The sequence below is a fragment of the Alligator sinensis genome, unplaced genomic scaffold (genome assembly GCF_000455745.1).
Source record: "Alligator sinensis unplaced genomic scaffold, ASM45574v1 scaffold686_1, whole genome shotgun sequence".
NCBI classification, from domain to species: Eukaryota; Metazoa; Chordata; order Crocodylia; family Alligatoridae; genus Alligator; species Alligator sinensis.
In genome coordinates, this window is record NW_005842760.1 from 85515 (window position 1) to 108088 (window position 22574).

The window sequence follows — 22574 nt, forward strand, 5'->3', positions numbered from 1 at the left end:
CCAGGTTTCCCCCCCCCCCCGAGGTGGAGCACCTTGCATTTCTCTATATTGAATGCCATCAGGTATTCGTCCGCCAACCTTGCAAGCCTATCAAGGTCAGTTGGATAACCAGCTTAACCTCAAGCATGGACACCATTCCCCAAAATCTGGTGTCATCAGTGAACTTAGCCAGTCTACTTCTGACACCAGAGTCCAGATCGTTTATAAAGATGTTAAAGAGTACAGGTCCAAGAACAGAGTGTCAGGGGACACCACTGGTCACTGAGTGCCATGTTGATTCAGTTCCAACAACTACCACCCTCTAGATCCGACCTTGGAGCCAGTTCCCCAGGCATCAGACTGTAGTGTAGCCGAGGCTGCAGTTGGCCAATTTTTCCATGAGGACATTGTGGTACACCAGAGCAAAGGCTTTTTTAAAGTCCAGATATATGATATCAACCTCTTCCCCTTTGTCCAGGTGATAGGTCACCTGATCATAGAAAGAAATGAGATTGGTCAGGCAAGATCTACCTGCAACAAACCTGTGCTGGCTGTTCCTTAGAATGTTGCCTTTAGCTAGCCTATCGAGAATGGTTTCTTAGCTAATTTTTTCCAAGATGCTTCCAGGGATTGGGGTCAAACTGATTGGCCTGTAGTTCTCCGGGTCTTCCTTCCTCCCTTTCTTGAAGATAGGCACCATATTGGCTCTCTTCCAATCTTCAGGTACTTTGCCCAAGCACCATGAGTTCTCAAATATCCTTGCCAGTGGCCGCGCTATGGCCTATCGAGAATGGTTTCTTAGCTAATTTTTTCCAAGATGCTTCCAGGGATTGGGGTCAAACTGATTGGCCTGTAGTTCTCCGGGTCTTCCTTCCTCCCTTTCTTGAAGATAGGCACCATATTGGCTCTCTTCCAATCTTCAGGTACTTTGCCCAAGCACCATGAGTTCTCAAATATCCTTGCCAGTGGCCGCGCTATGATGCCTGCCAGTTCCTTAAGCACTCTTGGGTGCAATCTGTCCAGACCAGTTAATTTGTGGGTGTCCAGCCTCTCAAGGTGTTCCTTCACTAGGTCGACACCAATGATAGGTGTATATTCACCCTTGCCCTGGCCATCCTGCATCATGTTAGGCAGGGCGGTCCCTTTGGGCTGATGAAAAACCAGTGCAAAGTAATCATTAAGCAGGTTGGCTTTTTTTCTGCATGTTGGTTGTCAACTGTCCCATTTGGTTTAGCAGGGGACCAGCGTTACCCTTGTTTTTCTTCTGATACCCCACATATCTGAAGAAGGACTTTTTATTGTTCTTGATTTGTGTAGCTGGTTGGAGTTCGGTTAAAGACTTGGCTTTCCTGGTTCACCCCGTACAGGTGCAGACCACTGCAGAATACTCCTCCTTAGCAATGCTTCCCGTCTTCCATCCTTTAGAAGCCTCTCTTTTTAGACGTAAGAGGTCCACGAGTTCCCTGTTGAGCCAAGGGGGTTGCTGTGCCCATTTACTACTTTTCCTATGGGTTGGGATGGACATCCCTGGTGCTTCTAGGATCGCTCTCTTAAGGAGCGACCATTCGTCATGAACTCTGCTCCCTGTCGAGTCATGGCCTCTCAGGGACTTGACAACAAGCCTCCTGAGCTCATCAAAGTCAGCTTTCCTGAACTTGAGGACTTGTGCACTGCTGACTTGCCAGCTTTGCAATGGATAGTGAAAGTGATCAGCTCACGATCGCTGTCTCCCAGCTTCCCTTCGATTCTTAGGTCGCTGACTTGGTCCCAAGTTGGTTGACACACCGATAGGTACCACTGCTCCAGATCCAGCGTCTGTGCCTTGGGGAACGGCACCTGCCGCTTCTTGTTGGCAGTGCGGGGCCCCATGGACTCAGCTCTGGCCTGCTCAGTCATCATAGACAGCATTAATGTGCCTTAAGGCTTCTACACATCCTGTAAGGTGCCTTAAGTATTCATGCCCAAATTTGATACCTACCTTATGCAGGTATCAAATTTAGGCATGATTAGCCTAAAATCACCATTTTTAAGGCATATTAAGGGTGCTCATGTGTAGACTCATGCCCTTAATGCACCTTAAAAAAGGCTAAAGCACCTTAAATTGACACATGTAGATGCGCCCAGTTTATAGCTTTTATTTGTTGATTTCTAGATGGAAGACCAGATGAAATCAACGGCAGCATCTAACTGCTTCTTTTCCATGTATCTGTAAGCTAAAGTTCCCCAAATCACTACACTATGCCTTGAGCAGTGAGCTTTTTTTGCACTAGATTTCAAAGCAATAGCAATCCCCAAAGAGGAAGTAATTCAAGCTCAGCTGCTGAGGAAAATTGTCGTCTTTCTCCAGTGGGACTTGTCAGAGCCCATTAGACACCGCAGTGCTTTGAGAACACACCAGCCTTAAACAGAGCTTTGTGCTTATACTCTCCAGTAAAGGAAAAATATACATTTTTCACATAGCTTCAGTATTTCAAGACAAATGTTTCCCATTGCTCCTCATCACCTCAGGAGAGCATTGAGGCAACCCCAATAGGATCATAGTTCCTTCTCATTACCATCACACACTGAATCTTCCAGTCACATCTGCATGTTAGCTGCCTTTCTTAAGCAGCCTTAGGTAATGCTCTGTAGTATCCCAGGATAGTGTGAGTAGGTAAATAGGCTACAGCTGTGAAAGCCACTTTCTACAGTTGTAAACCCTTGACTTTCTGTTACCAGAAGCAATTTGGCTTCAGTCACAAACTGGGTTTCCTTAAAAAATAATTCTGTATAGTAAAGAACTCCTCCATGAGCCAAGTGCTTTACTTGCACTAGGATAGCAACGCGGATTCTCCTACCATCCTTCTATAGCATTTTTAACATTGTGAATTACCTTGGTGGGGCACCGGGCCTTTCACTTTTTTTTTTAACTTTGTACACAATCACACTATAATATTCTAGCAATTTTTGGAAGTTGTAGTAGAGAAGAGAGTTTATAAAACCATTGTCTATAATTATACTTCCAAGAACTTTTCCTTCTTGTGCAATAGATAATGACTATAGAAAGAGCTTATTTATCCCTGGTATTCTCACAATGCAAAAGTGGCAGCTGTGGACCCTGTTTCATGCATCACTTTCTACTAGTTATATGTTTCCATGTTATTGACTCAGATGGTGTTGTGTGTAGAGTGAGAGTGAAGCTGAATACAAGTTAGAACAATTGTTGATTCCTGTGCATATAGCTCTTCATGTTATGGGGACGAGAAACAGTAACTTTTTCATAGTGTGAAAGGAAACACAAAGTAGATTCTCCCAATTAATGTTTTCCCCTGCACTTTGTAATCTCCTTGTAGTCATTTTTATGTACTGGGTACACAACTTAACTACTGACTTTCTTCATTATCCAGTTCTACCCCCCTACTTGGTTGTTATAAATTAGGAACTTCTACCCCCCACCCCATTTATGAATTATTGTTCTTGTTTGTGATTTTTATTATTAGTTAAAACTTTAACAACCCCACTGTGATGACTAAGCAAGCCTGTATGTACAGACCATAAGTTCTGGTTGGCTTTATGGAAGCTTCTGTATCTAATACTATCTCCTATCAGAGTTGTAGTTATTAAACTTTGATGACTGCCAATTTGAACAGAAGCACCTTAGGACACTGTGTTGCCTGAACTTGAAATGAAGTTTTCTCCAAATGTCTGCCGAGAACAGTTTTAGATCCAAAACACAGCAGCCTGATGATGACCCAGCAGAGACAGCTTTACTAGGATTGTACCATAACCTCCAGCTGCTTTTCAATCAACTGGAAAGCATCTTCCTTTCAGGAGTCTACAGCAGACAAGTGTCACCATCAAATTTTATTCTCATAAATATGAAGGTAGAATAGGAAGGGCAATTCCACAAGGGAAGGCCCAAGCTCTCTCTTCTTTCTACAGCTATTTCACATCTCCTTTCTTGTCTCCTGCTTCTATTGTTAAGGGTTCTGGAGCTTCACGATAGGCAGGAAATGTCTCCCAGGGACTATTCAGATCAAATTTGCGGAACTCCTGGGCTAGTTCCAAAGGCTCTGCAACTACCCGTTTCACCTCATCATCATACCGCACCTGAAACAGCACAAAGGACACAGATTGATTAACAGTGCTCATCCTGTTCTAGAGGAGCTTAAACTAATATAGTTACAATGTGTTCCCAGACTGTATTTGCTAACAGACATCTCACTTCTTATTCTATACTTAGTTCCAAGTGAGCAAAACTCTGGCTTGCATCCACAGATGCTTCTCAAGCAAATCTCAGGATATCATCTTCCCGCTGTACTCAGCCTTGGTGAGACTGCAGCTGGTACTGTATCAAGTTCTGGGCTCCACAATTCAAAAAGGATGTGGAGAAGCTTGAGAGAGTCCAGAGGAGAGTCACATGCATGATCAGAGAGCAGGAAAACAGGCCTTATGAAGAGAGGCTGAGAGCCATGGGACTCTTCAGCCTGGAAAACCGCAGGCTCAGGGGTGACCTGGTGGCAGCCTATAAGTATATAAGGGATGTGCATCAGGATCTGGGGGAACGCCTGTTCACCAGAGCCCACCAGAGTGCCCCAAGGGATGACAAGGTCTAATGGTCCAAGACCTTTTCAGGCTGGACATAAGGAAAAACTTCTTTACCGTCCGAGCCCCCAAGGCCTGGAATAGACTCCCTCCAGAGGTGGTGAAAGCACCTACTATGGACTCTTTTAAGAAACATTTGGACAATTATCTTGCTGGGATCCTTTGACCCTAGCTGACTTCCTGCCCCTGGGGCAGGGGGCTGGACTCTATGATCCTCTGGGGTCTCTTCCAGCCCTAATGTCTATGAAATCCTACGTTTCTTCTGACTCAGTCTTCCCACTACCCAAAAAAATTCTCTATCCCAGTCCCCATGAACCATCAATCCTTTTTCCTATCTCACCACAAAAACCTTCAACTCTGCTGCTCAAGGGGTCCCCAGTTAATTGCTTTTTCTTACCAGTGAAAATTTTAAAGCCAGACTTTCTTTGTTTGATTTTAAATTTACATTTTTAGTTTAAGGCTCATAACACAAAATAATGAGAACTGGGCAAAATACAAGCAAGGACACATACAGTTCTGATGCACATCAAGCCTGCCCCTCGCTACTTGAGTCCTGACTTCCACCTGCAGATGCCCTTTGGTCCTGACTTGCTGCATACTTGGCTATTTGAATTCTCATCCTTCTCTAAAAACAAAGCTTATGTACCTAGTCCTGATGTGCTGCTCCTCTTCTCCTTGTTCTTATCCTGAGATACAAGCCCACCTAACATGTTGGTCCAATTGTAAGCCTGCTGAGGAGTGACAGTGTCATTTGGAACTAGGCTGGGACCAAATGGACTAATTTCACTTATGTTTTAACTTATGCAAATATGTGTATTTGAAGAAGGGTGTGTGAGGAGTGTCACTGAAGCTAAAGATAGTGATTTTGTAGTCTTAGCATTAGGTACTGAAACACTCTGAAGCTCCCATAAGCATGAGTTACTACTGCCTGAAGAATCAACTCAGTCCTTCAGTATCCTCATGAATCTCTAGCAGTTCAGTGGAAAGGAGTTCAATCTTTTGGATGGGGCATTAAAAGTAAAAGGCCCTATTCTTCTGAGACTGAAAAAAGGAAAAATCTCTTGTGATTCTACTGTAATATGAGATATCAAGTGAGATGTCTTTCACTTGAATTGCCCTATTATTCAGGGTGCTTCACTACTGCCTTGTACTCTACATGTGGTACATACTGATGGAGCTATGTAAGCATACATGGTCTGAAAGGCACTAAGGAAATGTAAATAATTATTAAACCTAGGGTCCAGAGACACTGCAACCACATCCTGACCCTTATGCTTAAACTTTACTAAAGTTTACTAAATGGAGGTTACAGAGGCTCTCTACCACTGTTTCTAGCCAGAAGCCTTCATACCTCCACGAATCCAGATAGTGGAAAGTCCTTCCGGAAGGGGTGGCCCTCAAACCCATAATCAGTAAGGATTCGCCTTAGGTCAGGGTGATTGGCAAAGAAGACTCCAAACATGTCCCAAACCTAAAAGAAAGAGGAAAAAACAAGTTGAAGAACAAGTCATTTCACCCTCACCTTACAGAGCCACTCCAGTATCCCAGAGGCTCAGATTGTCCACCACACCTATGAGGTGCCAACCTAAGAAAACTTTTTCCCAAAAAGGCCTGCCCAGAACTTCACTAGGGATAAGACTCCCTTCATCCTAGGAAAAAAAATGAAAAAAGAAAAGCACATCTATTTGTAATGCCAATAAATGGGGGAAGGGCCACATGTCTGGACAGCTGATTTGTAAAATGGCTCTCAGTTTGAAGAAGTGTATCAAATGCTTCACCCCTTCCCAAAGGCATCCAGAGAAACACCTCTCTCTCCTGTTCAGAGCAATGAGGTTTAATCCCAAAAAACATGACTTCCTCCAACTCCCATATGGACCCTGTTCCCAAGCATCTGGGAAAACGTACTGCAGCTTACCTCTCTTTCATACCAGTTTGCTGCCTGGTGCACCAAGACTGCCGAATCAAGAGGGGTCAATTCATCAGCGTATGTCTTCACACGAATTCGAGAGTTGAAGCGCAGGGACAGGAGATTGTAAACAATCTAAAATGAATTAAGAAAAGACATCCTCATTTTTATTGGTCTCATACAAACTATACAGAATGATCTTTGTAATAAAATACCAATGTAGGATGCACAGACAAAGGAGATGTTTTCAAATAAACTTTCCAGTGAGATCATGCTACCACTTCAACACTTGCAAGGTAAAGTTCAGAACAAGTGTTCACTGTTGTCCAAGAGAGAGCAATAAGAACGATCATGGGTTTAGAAAGCATGACCTCAGAAGATGGGGCCAGATGCAGTGCACCTGAGAGTGCTGAGGGAGTTGGCTGATGTGATTGCAGAGCTGCTGACCATTATCTTTGAAAACTCAAGATGGCTGGGAGAGGTCCTGGATGATTGGAAAAGGCCAAATATAGTGCCCATCTTTAAGAAAGGGAAGAAGGAGGATACGTGGAACTACAGATCAGTCAGCCTCACCCCAGTCCTTGGAAAAATCATAAAGCAGGTCCTCAAGGAATCCACTTCTAAACACTTGAAGGAAAAGGTGATTAGGAACAGTCAGCATGGATTCAACAAGGGCAAGTCATGCCTGACCAACCTGATTGCCTTCTATGATGAGATGACTGGCTCTGTGGATATAGACGTGATATAGTTAGACTTTAGCAAGGATTTTGAAATGGTCTCCCACAACATTCTCACAAGCAAGTTAAGGAAGTATGGGTTGGATGAATGGACTGTAAAATGGATAAGAAACTGGCTGGCTTGTCAGGCTCGGAGGGTAGTAATCAATGGCTCTATGTCTAGTTGACAGCTGGTCTCAAGTGCAGTGCTTCGGGGGTCGGTTTTGTTCAACATCTTCATCGATGACCTGGAAGATGGGATGGAAAGCATCCTCAGCAAATTTGCTGGACAAATCGGAGGATTGGACCAAAATAAATCTCATGAGGTTCAATAAGGACAAGCACAAAAACCTGCACTTAGGACAGAACAATCTCATGCACCAGTACAGGCTGGGGACAGACTAGTCAGCCAGCAGTTCTTCAGACAAGGACCTGGGGGTTACTGTGGACAACAAGCTGACTATGATCAGCACTGGGCCCTTGTTGTGAAGAAGGCTAACGGCATACTGTGCTGCATTAGGAGCGCTGCCAGCAGATTAATGGAAGTGACTATTCACCCCTATTCAGCACTGGGGGGCCATATCTGGAGTACTGTGTCGTTTTTGGTCCCCAACCCCACTACAGAAAGGATATGGATAAATTAGAGAGTACAGTGGAAGGCAATGAAAATGGTTAGGTGGCTGGGGCACATGACTTAAGAGGAGAGGCTCAGGAAACTGGGCTTATTTAGTCTGAAGAAGAGAAGACAGAGAGGACTTAATAGCAGCCTTCAACTACCTGAGGGTGGTTACAAAGAGAGTGGAGTTAGACTGTTCTCAGTAGTGGCAAATGACAGAATGGGGAAAAATGGTCTCAAGTTGCAGCAAGGGAAGTTTAGGTTGGATATTAGGAAAAGCTCTCTTACTAGGAGAGTAGTAAAGCACTGGAACAGGTTACCCAGAGAGGCTGTGGAATCTCCATCCTAAAGGCTTTTAAGACCTAGGTAGTCAAAGCCCTGCATGGGATGATATAGTTAGAGATAGTCCTGCTTTGAGCAGGGGGTTGGACTAGATGCCTCCTGGGGTCCCTTCAAACCCTAATTTTCTGTGATTTAAGACAGACTAAAGGAACTGCATTTGCTTAATCAAAAAAATAAAGTAAATGAAAAGGAAAGGAAAAAAAAACCCACATTGATTAATTGTTCTTCATATACTGGGGGAAAAACAAGAAATCAGGTTAATGTGTAAAAAAGACTGTCATGTCACAGGAGCGGGAGGGACCCAACCCTATGGGACACCAGGTGACATCTGTTTTGCCCACTGAAGCAAAACAGCTGTACAAGGACACATCCCAGCACAGCTGACCTGCTTCATTTGGCGATGTCTATGTATAACCTGTGTAACCCGTTCTTAAAACCTTCATAAAAAGCCACCAGTCAGAAATACTCTAGGACAGTGGGGGCTCAATCTACAGCCCATGGACAAGATCTGATGCCCAAAGCAAATGGATCCAACTTACAGCACTGGGGGGGAAGGGGGAGAATTGGTAGGGAGTAGTGCAGCCCATTGTGTTCCTTGCCCTACCCTGTACCATGCTGCTGATCCCCTCTGCAGCCCTCCCTGCTCTCTCCCTCTCCCCTAACCTACTGCAAGTACTGTTTACTGGAGGTAAGCTCTCTTCTTCCCCCCTTCCTACCTCTGACATTGACAATCATCTCCTTCCTCCTCTCCCTCCCACACTGGAGTGGAGTGGGGGCCCATGATGCAGCTGGACACCCAGCCTGCTGCTCTAAAATGCTGCACTCCACTGCTCTAGAATGGTATATATGATTCTGCTTCGGTGCATGGTGTGGACTTAAAAAAAGTCTTCTTCCAGGCTGTGAAACTTTATAGTGTTTAGGTCTATGTACAATGCCGGCTAAAGGGGAGTAAAAACAGTTTAACTTCTTTGTATAAACTGATAAAGCTGGAGAAACAAATACAGTTATAAATGGGATGCCACTAACCTGGAAAAAATAGGTTAGGAATTTCACAGCTTTTAGCTAGATCAGATTATTTTACTGACAGCCAAGGATATAGCTAACATGGCAAGAAGTCCCCAGAAATGAGAAGACGAAATGTTACGGTTGGCTAATTCTGACAGATGAAACAGCCATCCATTTCTGGATACCACCTTAAGTGTTTTTTTGGCAACCAGCTTAGTGCAGGAAACACAGAATGAGAAGGAATGAAGATGTCCATTGCTTTCACCACCATGGTTATGTGGTGGGAACTATGAATCTACCGTACCCTGTTCAGTGTCTACTAGCCCCATCCAAAAAGATGTTCTGCCCAAACTGGGCAACCAAGAGGGGACCTGATGACATCACCACCTCCACGAAGTTGCACAATCCTGGGCAACACCTAAAATACGAGAACCTAAGGTTCCTTCTGTTATTCTATTCCCATCACATTATTTTTTTTCCTTGCCCAAGGGTCCAGTCAAACCAAGATAAACCAACTTTTGCAACACTACAGGGAGCTTGTGGCCAGAAAGGATGATTTAAAACAGCATTTTAAATACTAGTAAGTCTTTCAGGTCTCAAAGCAACTAATAAACATGTGTTCTGCAGATAGTTCTTGCAAACTGTTAAGATGCAAGTGAAAGACAGAAGCTGTGCCTTCCTACTTCTGTCTTTCTGTGTGGGCATCTATGTTTGCCACAGTCAAAGAGTGTCCAGGTGAGATTGTCAGGAGCATCTGGGAAGAGTTAAGTACCCAAAAGCCATTGGCAGCCAGTGGGAGTTCAGTGCCTAAATCCATTAGATGTTTTTAAAATTAGTTTATAAATAGTAGGTATTATTTCAAACATTTAAGATATGAAAAAACAAAACAAGGAATTCTCTTTAAGGAGAAAGTTGATAGCTAAATTGAAGTGCTTAAACTGATATCTAATGAGAGGTTTAAATATATATGTTGTGGTGGTTATATGGCACTGGTTTAATTGCTCCTATAAAAGGGCAGTAACTGCAAGATAGCTAAAATTTAATAAAAGTCAGGACTACAAAGCGAGTATTGCTGTTTTTAACACTTTTTTTCTGAGGGAGAATAGAGGAGGGATGAAGAGGGAATATACTGCCTTTCATCTAAGATGGATGAAATGGAAGAAGATAATTCTGTTCCAGACTACAAGAGCTAAAGGATATTCTTCAGCTTACAGAAGCAAAAATCACTTGGACTGAAACAGACTACTTACTAGTAAGCTGAAGAAAGACCAGACTTGGGAAGTCAGTAGAAGCAAGTCCATGGATAGATTTAAAATAAAGGAAGGCACCTTTTATCATAGATTTTAAAAAAAACTCTATGGTTTCACATTTTTGTGGACACTGAGTATAAGTGCCACACTCTAGTACTGAAGATTGCAAGGCCAGCACCTTGAAGCAGAAGAGGGCTGACATCAACAGAAAGGCAACAATGACAACAGGAAGGAAGAAGCTTGTGTGGCATAATCAAAGTAAGCCAACAGCATCAGTCCCAGTAAGCAGCAATGCATTTGCCACAAAGCCCTCAGACTCCCTTTTCCTTACAACACCCCAGGCTCGCTTGAATACTATTTCTTTTACCGTAGCACTTAGGAGACCACTGCCACGGGTCAAGACTCCATTGTGCAGGTGCTACACCAACACAGAAATTACGATGCCTGTAAACGTTGTGCTGGTACCACGGGTGCTATGGTCACTCCCTGGCATTTAGCCTTGTGGTTCTCTCTCTCTCGCCCACCACACCTTGATGGAAAAATAGATGCATTAAAAAAGAACCCCGATCTTCCCAATACACCTCAGAGATGTGACCAGATTTTCTTCACAGGGCTCCTACCTCCCCTTCACGCTGTCCTGACCACATGAGATATCCTGTGCTTTGGTGTCAGTCCGGGTATCGCTTCACTCTCTTCTTCCAACAGGTCTTGTAGTCACAAAGAGTTCCTCTGTCCTTTTCCTGTCCTGTTTCCCCAAGCCCCAGTAGGATGGGATTCCTCTGCACTCCCCTGGGCTAGAGCTGTTCTCTTTACAGCCCTCTGTGCAAGTTAAGCATGCATCAGCTGGCAGCATACCTTTGCTGGCTGGCCCTTTAAATCCTCAGGGTCCCAGCCTCTGCAGACTCCTTGCAGCACTGGCAGCTGCCTGCTGCAGTGACTCTCTGCCCTCTCCTGGGCAGGGCTGTTCTCTTCACAGCCCTCCATACCACAGCTTGCAGCCGACCCTTGCTGGCTGGCCCTTTAAATCCTTAGGGTCACAGCCTCTGTAGCCATCTCGCTGCTGCGCCGGCACCTGCCTGCTACAACATCTCTCCTCTGTCTGGGGGGAGAACCCAGGGAGAGAGGGGGTGTGCCTTTCACCCTGCTGCTCCTCACTCTGGCATATCCTGCTCTCATGCACACAGGGGAAGCCTTCCTCCAGCTCAGTGTTCCTCCTGGACCTCTCCTCTCCACCCAACAAGTACCTGTGTCTCCAGAATTGCCCTGCTTGCATATCTGGGCTTGCTCCTTGCCACAGATCCTCTCTCTGTGTTGACCCCTGCCCAGGGGCAATCTTTCTCCTCTCCCTGTTTCCCTTTTACCTTCAGGCTCCTCCCTCAAGAGCCAATCCATCTTGGCCCTGCTCACACATGCTGCCCTGCCGGGTTTCAGATAGTACTTCATTGGGAGCACCTGGGCTCCCGGTGCTCAGCATTGTCCCACTTTTCCCCCCATGGTCCAGGTGCAAATAAGTTTTTCTTCCTTTGCTCCTGCTGGTGTATCCTCTTTTCTCCCCATAACAGGCACTGTATCAGGTGACCTGTTACAATCCTGAACCCAAGAACTCTTCAGTCGAGGCATAAGATGAAAAATATATAGTTATACATAGAGAGCTGGCTAAGTACAAAGGAAACAGTAGGACACTGGTGGTCAGCATAACGTGCACTGGTCTCAACACATCAGCAGTCTAAGTGCTGTCAAGAGGTTTGAAGACATCAAAATACAGCATTTTAAGAAAGGATGCGAGAGAAACCATGAATTGGCTTTAAGGGGCTTTCTAGCGATCTCCTACCAAGAATGAGGGGATATGTGAGAGAAAGTACAGAGATGCTTATCTGAATAGATAGCAAAAAGACAATGGAGTCTGGTATTATGGCCTAAGAGAAGACAGGAGCCAGCTACTCATTACTGACTGAGACACAACAAGAGTTGGGGGACACAGACCTGCATGGCAAGCCATACAAGGATACTCTGAGGGACCTGGGACTCTTCAGCCTGAAAAAGAGAAAGCTGAGAGGGGACTTGGTAGCAGCTTACTGCTACATCAAGGCTCAGTGTACAACTGTTCACCAGGGCGCCCTTGAGGAAAACCAGGAGTAATGGCCACAAACTCCTGGAAGACCATTTCAGACTCAACATTAGGAAAAACTTCTTCACAGCCAGGGTGTCCAGACTGTGGAATAAGCTCCCTCCTGAGGTGGTGCAATCACCTACCCTGGATATTTTCAAGAGGAGACTGGATGGTCATCTTGCTGGGGTCACCTGACCCCAGTTGTCTTTCCTGCATGGGGGCTGGACCCAATGATCTGGCATCTCTGAGCCTGCAGACATGCCAGCTCCTGCAGGCAAGGGAGGATCACCCACCCCTACTCTCCCTAAGAGTAAACGCAGAGTGGTCATCATGGGAGACACCCTCCTGAGGGGAACTGAGGGGGCAATCTGCCACCCCGACCCCCTGGCCCAGGAGGTCTGCTACTTCCCATGGGCCCACATCAAGGACATAGCAGAGAGGATACCAAAGATTATCTGGCCCTCCAAACACTACCCTATGCTCCTTATCCTTATACCACTACTGCTCCTTATCCATGTGGGCATAAATGACACGGCTCGGAACAATCCCAGCCAGGTCACGAGAGACTACAGGGCTCTGGGAGCAGGGCTTAAGGGTTTGGGGGAGCAGGTGGTCTTTTCCTCGCTCTTCCTGGTTGTGGGTCATGGGCTGAGGAGGGAGAGATGGGTTGAGGTAGTCAACCAAAGACTGCAGCGATGGTGTCATCATGAAGGCTTTGGCTTCCATGATCACAGTCTGCTCTTTGGTGAGAGGCAGTGGGCTGCTGGGAAGAGACAGCCTCCACCTCACTCCACTGGGGAGGAGGCTCTTCTCATCCAGACTGGCTGACCTGCTCAACCGGGCTTTAAACTAAGCCCGCTGGGGGTTGTGGGGATTATCGCCACTTGTAGCCCGCTGGGCAACCCTTGTAAATCCAGTAAGCTTAAGGGAACCCACCCCTACCCTAGCCCCTGAACGATCTGTGGAGAAGGCAGGGGCCCCCAATGGGACACTTGCCTGCCTGTACACCAATGCCAGGAGCTTGGGGAATGAACAGGAGGAACTGGTCCTCCTGCTAAACGAGAATAACTACGACCTCATAGGGATAACGGAGACCTGGTGGAACTCCACCTATGACTGGGCCACAGGTATAGATGGCTATACCCTGTACAGGCGTGATCATGCAGATAAAAGGGGTGAGGATGTAGTCCTCTATGTCAAGGACAGCTACTCGTCCCTCCAAATTGACATTGGCACCCAGAGGGGATGACTGGAGTCTCCCTGGGTCAAAACACATGGGGAACGTGGCTCAGGGGACATCATGGTAGGAGTCTACTACAGACCTCCAAACCAGAAACAAGAGCTGGACCAGGAATTCTCCAGGGAACTGGCTGAGGCTAGGATGTAGTCCTCTATGTCAAGGACAGCTACTCGTCCCTCCAAATTGACATTGGCACCCAGAGGGGATGACTGGAGTCTCCCTGGGTCAAAACACATGGGGAACGTGGCTCAGGGGACATCATGGTAGGAGTCTACTACAGACCTCCAAACCAGAAACAAGAGCTGGACCAGGAATTCTCCAGGGAACTGGCTGAGGCTGCATGCTCTCAGTGCACAGTTGTCATGGGAGACTTCAACTACCTGGACATCTCATGGGAAGAGCACTTGGCCAAATCCGATTGGTCGCAAAGCTTCCTCATGTGCACGGACGAGCTCTACCTGACTCAAGAAGTCTACGGGCCGAAGAGAGACAAAGCATTGTTGGACCTGGTACTGGCCATAGTCAGTGACTTAAGAATTGATGGAAAGCTGGGTGACAGTGACCATGAGCTGATCACCTTTACTATCCATTGCAAAGCTGGCAAGTCAGTCAGCAATACTGAAGTCCTCAACTTCAGGAAAGCTGACTTTGACAAGCTCAGGAGGCTTGCTGTCGAGGCCCTAAGGGAGCACAACTTGACTGGAAGAGGAGTCCAAGAGGAGTGATCCTGACAGCACAAGGGATGGCCATCCCATCTCAGAGGAAGGGTAGCAAAAGGGCGCAGCAACCCCCTTGGCTCAGCAGGGAACTCAAGGACCTCCTACGCCTCAAAAGAGAGACTTATAAAGGATGGAAGGTTGGAATTACCACCAAGGAGGAGTACTCAGCACTGGTCTGTACCTGCAAGGAGCGGATCAGGAAAGCCAAGGCTGCAACCGAGCTCCGTCTGGCTTCACATATCAAGGATAACAAAAAGTATTTTTTCAGATATGTAGGGAGCTGGAAAAAAAGCAAAGGTAACATTTGCTGAACCAAACAGGACAGCTGATAACCAACACCCAGGAAGAGACCAGCCTGCTTAATGGGTACTTCACGTCGGTCTTTCATCAGTCCAATGGGACCGCCTTGCCTAGCAAGACATGGGACGGCCAGGGTGAGGGCGTATTTATACCCAGCATCGGTGCTGATCTAGTAAAGGATCACCTTGAGAGGCTGGATACCTTCAAGTCAGCTGGTCCTGACAGATTACACCCTAGGGTATTCAAGGAGCTGGCAGATGTCATAGCTCAACCATTAGCAAAAATATTCGAAAATTCGTGGCGCTGGAAGAAGGCCAATGTGGTACCCATCTTCAAGAAAGGGCGGAAAGTAGATCCTAGGAATTACACGTCGATCAGCTTGACCTCAATCCCTGATAAGATTCTCGAGAAAATTACCAAGGAGACCCTTCTGGACAAGCTGTCTGATGGCAACATCCCAAGGAATAGCCAGCACGGATTTGTTGCAGGTAGGTCTTGCCTGACCAATATCATCTCCTTCTATAACCAGGTGATATATCACCTGGACAAGGGAGAAGAGATTGATGTCACATACCTGGACTTTAAAGAAAGCCTTTGATCTGGTGTCTCATGACCTCCTCATGGAAAAATTGACCAACTGTAGCCTCGGCTACACCACAGTCCGATAGCTGGGAAACTGGCTCCGAGGTTGGACCCAGAGAATAGTGGTCAATGGCAGTGAGTCATTATGGCGCTCCGTAACCAGTGGTGTCCCCCAAGGCTCTGTCCTTGGACCGGTTCTCTTCAACAATGTGGACATTGATGTCAGAAGCACACTGGCTAAGTTCACCGATGACACTAAACTTTGGGGCATAGCGTCCACACCTGAGGACAGGCTAGTGATCCAGGCTGATTTGAATAAACTTAGTAAGTGGGCGGACACAAACCTGATGATGTTCAATACTGATAAATGTAAGGTACTCCACCTTGGGGAAAAAAAACCCGCAGCATACTTATAGGCTCGGCAGTGCTATGCTTGCTAGCACCATGGCTGAAAGAGACGTGGGGGTCATGATTGACCACAAGATGAACATGAGCCACCAATGCAACGTCACAGCTGGTAAAGCAAACAAAACCCTGGCTTGCATCCATAGATGCTTCTCAAGTAAATCTCAGGATGTCATCCTCCTGCTGTACTCGACCTTGGTGAGGCCCCATCTAGCATGCTGCATCCAGTTCTGGGCTCTCCAGTTCAAGGATGTTGAGAAACTTGAGAGTCCAGAGAGCCACATGCATTATCAGAGGGCAAGAGAATAGGCCTTATGAAGAGAGGCGGAGAGCCATGGAACTCTACAGCCTGGAAAAGAGCAGGCTCTGGGGGGACCTGGTGGCTACCTATAAGTACACAAGGGGTGTTCATCAGGATCTGGGAGAACATCTGTTCACCAGAGCACCTCAAGGACAAACAAGGACCAACGGTCATAAACTCCTCCAAGACTGTTTTAGACTGGACGTAAGAAAAAATTTCTTTAATGTCCGAGCCCCCAAGACCTGGAATAGATTCCCCCCAGAAGTGGTGAAGGCACCTACTCTGGACTCATTCAAGAAATGCTTGGATGCTTATCTTGCTGGGATCCTTTGACCCTAGCTGACTTCCTGCCCCTGGGGCAGGGGGCTGGACTTGATGATCTTCGAGGTCCCTTCCAGCCCTAACATCTATGAAATCTATGACATCTTCTGAGGCCCCTTCCAGCCTTACAATCTATGAATCTATGAAACATGACCCAAGAGGCCTGCAAGTGATAACAAATAGCTTCTGTTTGATGTGTAAAGTGTGGGGAGCTGGTGAAGGGATGCAGAGACAATATGATCAAATCAGACAGCAAGTTAACTGATCTTTGCAGCAGCATTTTAAATGAATATGTGAACACAGAAGATAACATTTGTTAAGGTCAGGAAATAGAACATTGAGTAACTGAGATGAGAATCTGGAAGAATTGTAGCTGGTGAAAGGACAGAAAAGGTAAAAGGTCCAAGTGCCCAGTAGGATAGTAGTGTTGTCTGCAATGATGAAGAAAGGAGGTAGAGAGAAACAGTCAGAGACCCATTTCTAGCCATCCATTTTAGTTTCAGATGACAGTCAGTCATCCAACTGAAGATTATTAGAGACAGTCTGAGATCTTAGTCTGGACAGAATGAAAGAGGTCTGGGGTAGACAGGCAGATCTGCAAGTCATAAGCATATAGACGGTAATTCATTTGTATTTGTAAATGAGGTTACTCAAAGACAAGGTGTAGATGAGAAAGAGATGGCAATCAAGAAAAGAGCCCCGTGGAACCCCCACAAAACCTGGAAGGGATACAAGGAGGAACCCCTGAAGGACAAGTTGATGAAACAATTAAGAAGATACAAAGAGAACTGGAAAAGGAGAGAATTGTGGAAGGCAAGGGAGCATCAGATTTCGGTAAGAGCATAGTTAAATGTTTCAAAAGCAACTGACTAGTCAAAGATGATGGAGAAGAAATACTAGTTCCAAAGATCTGGTTAGGAAGAAGTCATTACAGAAGCAGTTTCAGCAGAGTGACCGGGGAAAAGCTGGACTGGGATCCTATTTAACTAGTCCTGCTAAAGGCATATCAGTAGTAGAGCTGATTCCATGCTTACTGGCTAAGGCAACACCAATACCCCTGGAATAGTCCCTACCTCAAAACGGTTTTGCCGAGTTGGGACATCAACTGCAGTCAAGTCAGCCAAGGATTTGAACTGGGCATTGGTATGATCTCGAAGAAAAGTCAGAACAGGAATGATCCCATCTGGATGGATCAACATCTCCAATTCATTGAAACAGGTCACCTGAGGAAAGGAACAGAAAGGAAGTTAAGACAGATGTGGCAGGGCATTTAGCAGTTTACTGAATCCAACAGAAGACTTAAGCAAAGAATTTGGAACATGTGGTCAGGTATCAGACCAAGGAACTCTCTCAAAGAAATGGCTTCTAGTGACTATCACGTTTTCTCTCTCCTCTCAACAAGGGGACAGTACTTTCCTGAAGCTAAAATAATTTGTTTGGTAGTAATTACCTGGACTTGCTGGATGTACTTGGGCAGAATTTCAGCCACATACTCTCCAAAAGCACAGAGCTGCTTTTGTTGCACTTCATCCTTTGGTCTAATGGTAGCTGAAAAGAACAATGGAAGGGGAAAAGCCATTAGAAAGAAGAGCAACAACATCTTCCAGCCAAAACTAACATAGGTTAGCTCCTGCTAGCTTGGCCAGAGAACTGTCTCACAGTAAGTAACCCCTAAGGAGACAATTTCCAGGCGAGATAAGCCATCCCTATAAAACCACACTTACAGCTTGCCAAAATGAAATAGTTAACTACAAAGCCCACAAAGAACATAAGAGTCCAGATTGTGTCAGCTAACAGGATGCACAGAACAGACAGGAAATAGAGACTCTGGGAAAAGAGCAAGTTTATTCTAGTGCTCAGCCATGAGCTGGCAGACAATAAAATATCCTCTCACCACCAATCTGAAACTGCTCACATCCCACCAAGGATGACCAAACGTGTTGGTACAGTATAAATCAAAAGAGGATGAAAGTGAGAAAGAATGTAGGTTTTAAACCCTTTAGAAAATGTTTCCCACCAATATCCAGGGCAATTCTAAAGAGGGGCGATCCTCCTCTGTCCCCCTCCCCCCCACTGGAGTCATACAGCAACCGTGTAAAGTCATAAAGTGACCATATATTCCTATTGTCACCTGGAGGGTCTGTTTTCCCTGTGACAGTTTAGCATCTGAGCAATTTCTTGTCAACACCCAAACTCTCTTTTAAAATTAACTAATATTTTTAAACTACAAGATATCTGTTCAAGAGATACTTAAATACAGAATTAATTATGTTCATCAGTGGAACAGGATGAAAGAGGTTGACTTTTTTGCTTTAAGTGCAAGTTAACAAAAAAGAGTGTTTTATGATAAACTCACTAATTTACAGGAAAAAAACTGAGAAATATGCAAATGCTGTTACTAAGTCAGAGCTGGCACTCTGCAACTCTAGCATGCTTTAAAAAAAAGTACACGTATATGTATGTTCTTCATTACCACCCCAAAAAAGCATCACTGCAAAAACACTGAGATTTTGATAACAAAGCCACCTTACTGAGTTATTCTATGAGACTCATTATCTGGCCTCCAGGAGCTGGCAAAATACTAATAAATTCAGACAGACTTACGATGGGTCTCTGTTGTGGAGCTCTCCAAGCAACGTGCTTGCTGCCGCACTGCAAGGCATGTAGCAGCTATAAAGAGAAAGAGCTTGTGTAAAATCACCCATAACCACTCTCCTGCAAAAAAAACAAGGTTCAGGTCCCTTCTCTTCAGCAAGGAGTCTCCCTTCTGTTGCCTCCTCTTGGAGAGGTGAATCCCCTTCCCCTCCCCAGCACACAGGAATGACATCTGGGAGCCCCCATCAATATCAACAGAATCAACTTCATGAACCCAAGAGAAAGCCCCAGTGTGCTCTGCAGACAGGTATAAGTCACCATGGGTGGATACAGGATTTTGAAAAGGGTGGGGCAGGGTGCAAGGTGGTGCAGTGCATCATCACATATAGCCCAAACACATACTTCTCTCCAGTTAAAGAGAAACTTTTACAGGTTGACAAACTTGACAGACAGACATGGTGCTTTCCTAATATGTGAAGGGGGCTAGTATCATATTGTTGTGTTTAAGATCAAAGCAAAAACCAGCACAGCTGAGAATGTACTGAGTTGCTAGATGATGGATCAAACATTAAAAAAAAAACAAACAAAAAAAAACAACACAGGAGGCAAAAAATCATGAGAAGACCCCAACCGTTAGCCTGGCTGGTATCATAATTTCATAGTTGGTAGGGTCAGAAGGGACCCAAGCAGGTCATCAAGTCTGACCCCCTGCCATGGACAGGAAAGAATGCTGGGGTCAAACATGGGCAGGAAAGAATGCTGGGGTCAAATGACCCTGGCTAGGTGACTGTCTAGCCTCCTTCTGAAGATCCCCAGGGTGGGGGCAAGCACCACTTCTCTAGGAAGTTGGTTCCAGCTCCTAGCCACCCTGACTGTGAAATAGTGCCTCCTGATGTCTAGTCTGAACCTACTCTCAGCCAGCTTATGGCCGGTATTCCTTACAACTCCCAGTAGTGCTTGGGGGAACAGGGACTCTCCCATTGCCTGCTGGTCCCCCTTGGCAAGTTTGCAGGTGGCCACCAGATCCCCCCCTAAGGCTTCTTTTGTGTAGTCTGAACAGGTTCAGGTCCTGTAGTTTCTCCTCATAGGGCCTACCCTGCTGCCCCTGATCATGCAAGTAGGCCCCCTCGGGACCCTCTCTACGCTATCCACATCCCTCCTGAAGTGCAGCGCCCAGAACTGGACGCAGTACTCCAACTGCGGCCTGACCAATGTCGCATAGAGGGGGAGGATCACCTCCTTGGACCTGCTCGTGATGCATCTGTGGATGCATGACAAGGTGTGGTTAGCCTTCCTGACTGCATCCCCACATTGGCAGCCCATGTTCATCATGGAATCAATAATGACTCCAAGATCCTTTTCTGCCTCTGTGCTGACGACAAGAGAGTTCCCCAGCCTGTAGGTATACTGCTGGTTCTTCCTCCCCAGGTGCAACACTTTGTACTTGTCCATATTGAAACCCATCCTATTCTCATTCGCCCACCTCTGTAATATGTCCAAATCTAGTTGTAGCCTGTCCCCCTCTTCTAGCGTACTCACTTCTCACCACATCTTGGTGTCATCTGCGAACTTGAACAAGGTGCTTTTCACCCCCCTCGTCCAAGTTGCCGATGAAGATATTGAATAGTGCAGGCCCGAGGACCAAGCCCTGGGGAACCCCACTGCCAATGTCTCTACAGGTCGAAAATGACCCATCCACCACCACTCTCTGGGTGTGGCTCTCCAGCCAATTTGCAACCCATCTGACTGTGTAGGCATCAACACCACAGTCGCCTAATTTTTTAAATGAGGCTGGTGTGAGAGAGAGTGTCAAAGGCCTTCCTAAAGTCCAGAAAGACTACGTTCACCACGACACCTGCGTCCACAGCTTTTGTGACCTGGTTGTAGAAGGCCACCAGGTTGGTGTGGCAGGACCTGCCTCTAATGAACCCATGTTGATTGCCGCTAAGCATAATCGCTCTTGCTGGTCCCTTGCAGATGTGCTCCTGGATAATTTTCTCAAAGAGCTTCTCCAAGACTGAGGTAAGACTAACAGGCCTATAGTTTCCTGGGTCCTCTTTCCTCCCTTTTTTGAAAAGGAGGCCCACACTGGCCCTTTTCCAGTCCTCTGACACCTCACCAGAGCACCATAAGTGCTCGTAAAGCTGTGCCAGGGGTCCCGCAATGACCTCTGCAAGTTCCCTCAGCACTCTGAGGTGGAGATTGTCGGAATCTGCTGATTTGAACACATCCAGTCCCTCCATCGTGTCTCTTGTTCAGATTTGTGAAACCAAATCTGGCCCCCACTGATAACTCTGAAACTTATGCTAAACTGGGGCCTACACACAAAGTTAAAATACAAAATACTGATGCTAACTGCGTAGTGCAAGAGGACGCGAGTTCATGGCAATGCCATCTGGGAAGCAATAATGAGGTATCCCTTCCAGCTTACCTTACTATATTCATGGTGATTTCAAGCAGACTCCTAGTTGTCTGGCATGTAACCATGTGAAAGGTCTATCCTTGATTAAATTAATATGGTAAATATTTCTCTTGCAATTAACTCATGTTTTGTACAGGAGGAGTCATTCTCCATATATGATAGATGTTGTCTTTTGATTTATTTCTGTTTTGTCTAGTGGTTCCCTTAATTTTTCAAAGACGCTCCCAAAAACCTTGTGTTTTTTCTGGGTGTTAATCAGTTTCTTGATATGTTCCAAACTTAGCAGAAATTGATCTCTCATCACTGAGAAAGGTCATTCATTCAAACTGGAACTTTCTGATAACCAATAACAAGCAGTTTGATTAACAGGATTTTCCTGTCAATTACTGCTTAGGACTCTCTTGATTTACACAACCAAAAGAATGCTTTGAAGATGCTGGACTAAGAGTATAAGAACCAAGTGAAAACAGCTAACGGCGGGCACTTCAGGAATGAAAGATCTCTCTAACAAGAACTGCTGCTGCACCCCAGCTATCTCCAGAAGCCGGAAGAAACAGACCGTCTCTCTTGTCATCTATTTGGTGAGAAATCATCACCTTATAGCTAATTACTGGACTTTGTTTGGGTTTGGGTTCATTTGACTTTGAATACTTGTAGTAAATAAATCCTTTTTATCACTCATCCACTCCCTAGGCTAGTCTGGAATCCTAGTTTTTTACCAGCTCACACCACAAGCATCCGGGCAGCAACCCCGGGGCTCCCTGGCCAGTCAGTTTAACATCCGAGTTTGCGCTGACAGCTTGTGCTCGGCCGCGACAGAAAAGAGAAGCGCTGCCAGGAGGGGCCCACGAGAAGCCAAAGAAAGGGCAGTCTGAGCGGGGCCAGGGGCGCACCGACACCGAAAAGAGAGGAGCGGATGCACCTGCGCAGAGGAGCAGGAGTCGGGGAATGACCCTGAGCCAGGGGGGCTGCGGGGCCTCCCAGCCAGGTGGTCTGACAGGAATAAAGCGGAGGGAAGGGGAGGGGAGGGGAAGGGCGACTGCCCCACTACGCCCTCACCCCGGGCCTGCCTCCCCCCGCGGACGGCCCCACTCCGCCCTCCTCCTCCGGGGGCTCTGCCCTGGGCACCGCCTCACCTCGGAGCCCAGCCCGGGACAAGCCCCGCGCCGCCGCCGCCGCCG

General features: G+C 46.2%; 1 protein-coding gene across 1 annotated transcript; it reads right to left on the reverse strand.

Annotated features, from left to right (window-relative positions):
* Positions 1-3804: 3804 nt before the first annotated feature.
* On the reverse strand, positions 3805-22572 carry NDUFS3 (NADH:ubiquinone oxidoreductase core subunit S3; the record flags this gene model as incomplete). Its single annotated transcript, XM_006034658.3, has 7 exons — positions 3805-4068; positions 5915-6034; positions 6479-6604; positions 17450-17599; positions 17827-17924; positions 18981-19046; positions 22530-22572. Coding segments are annotated over 7 exons (771 nt in total), but the record flags the coding sequence as incomplete, so codon positions are not given.
* Positions 22573-22574: the final 2 nt, after the last annotated feature.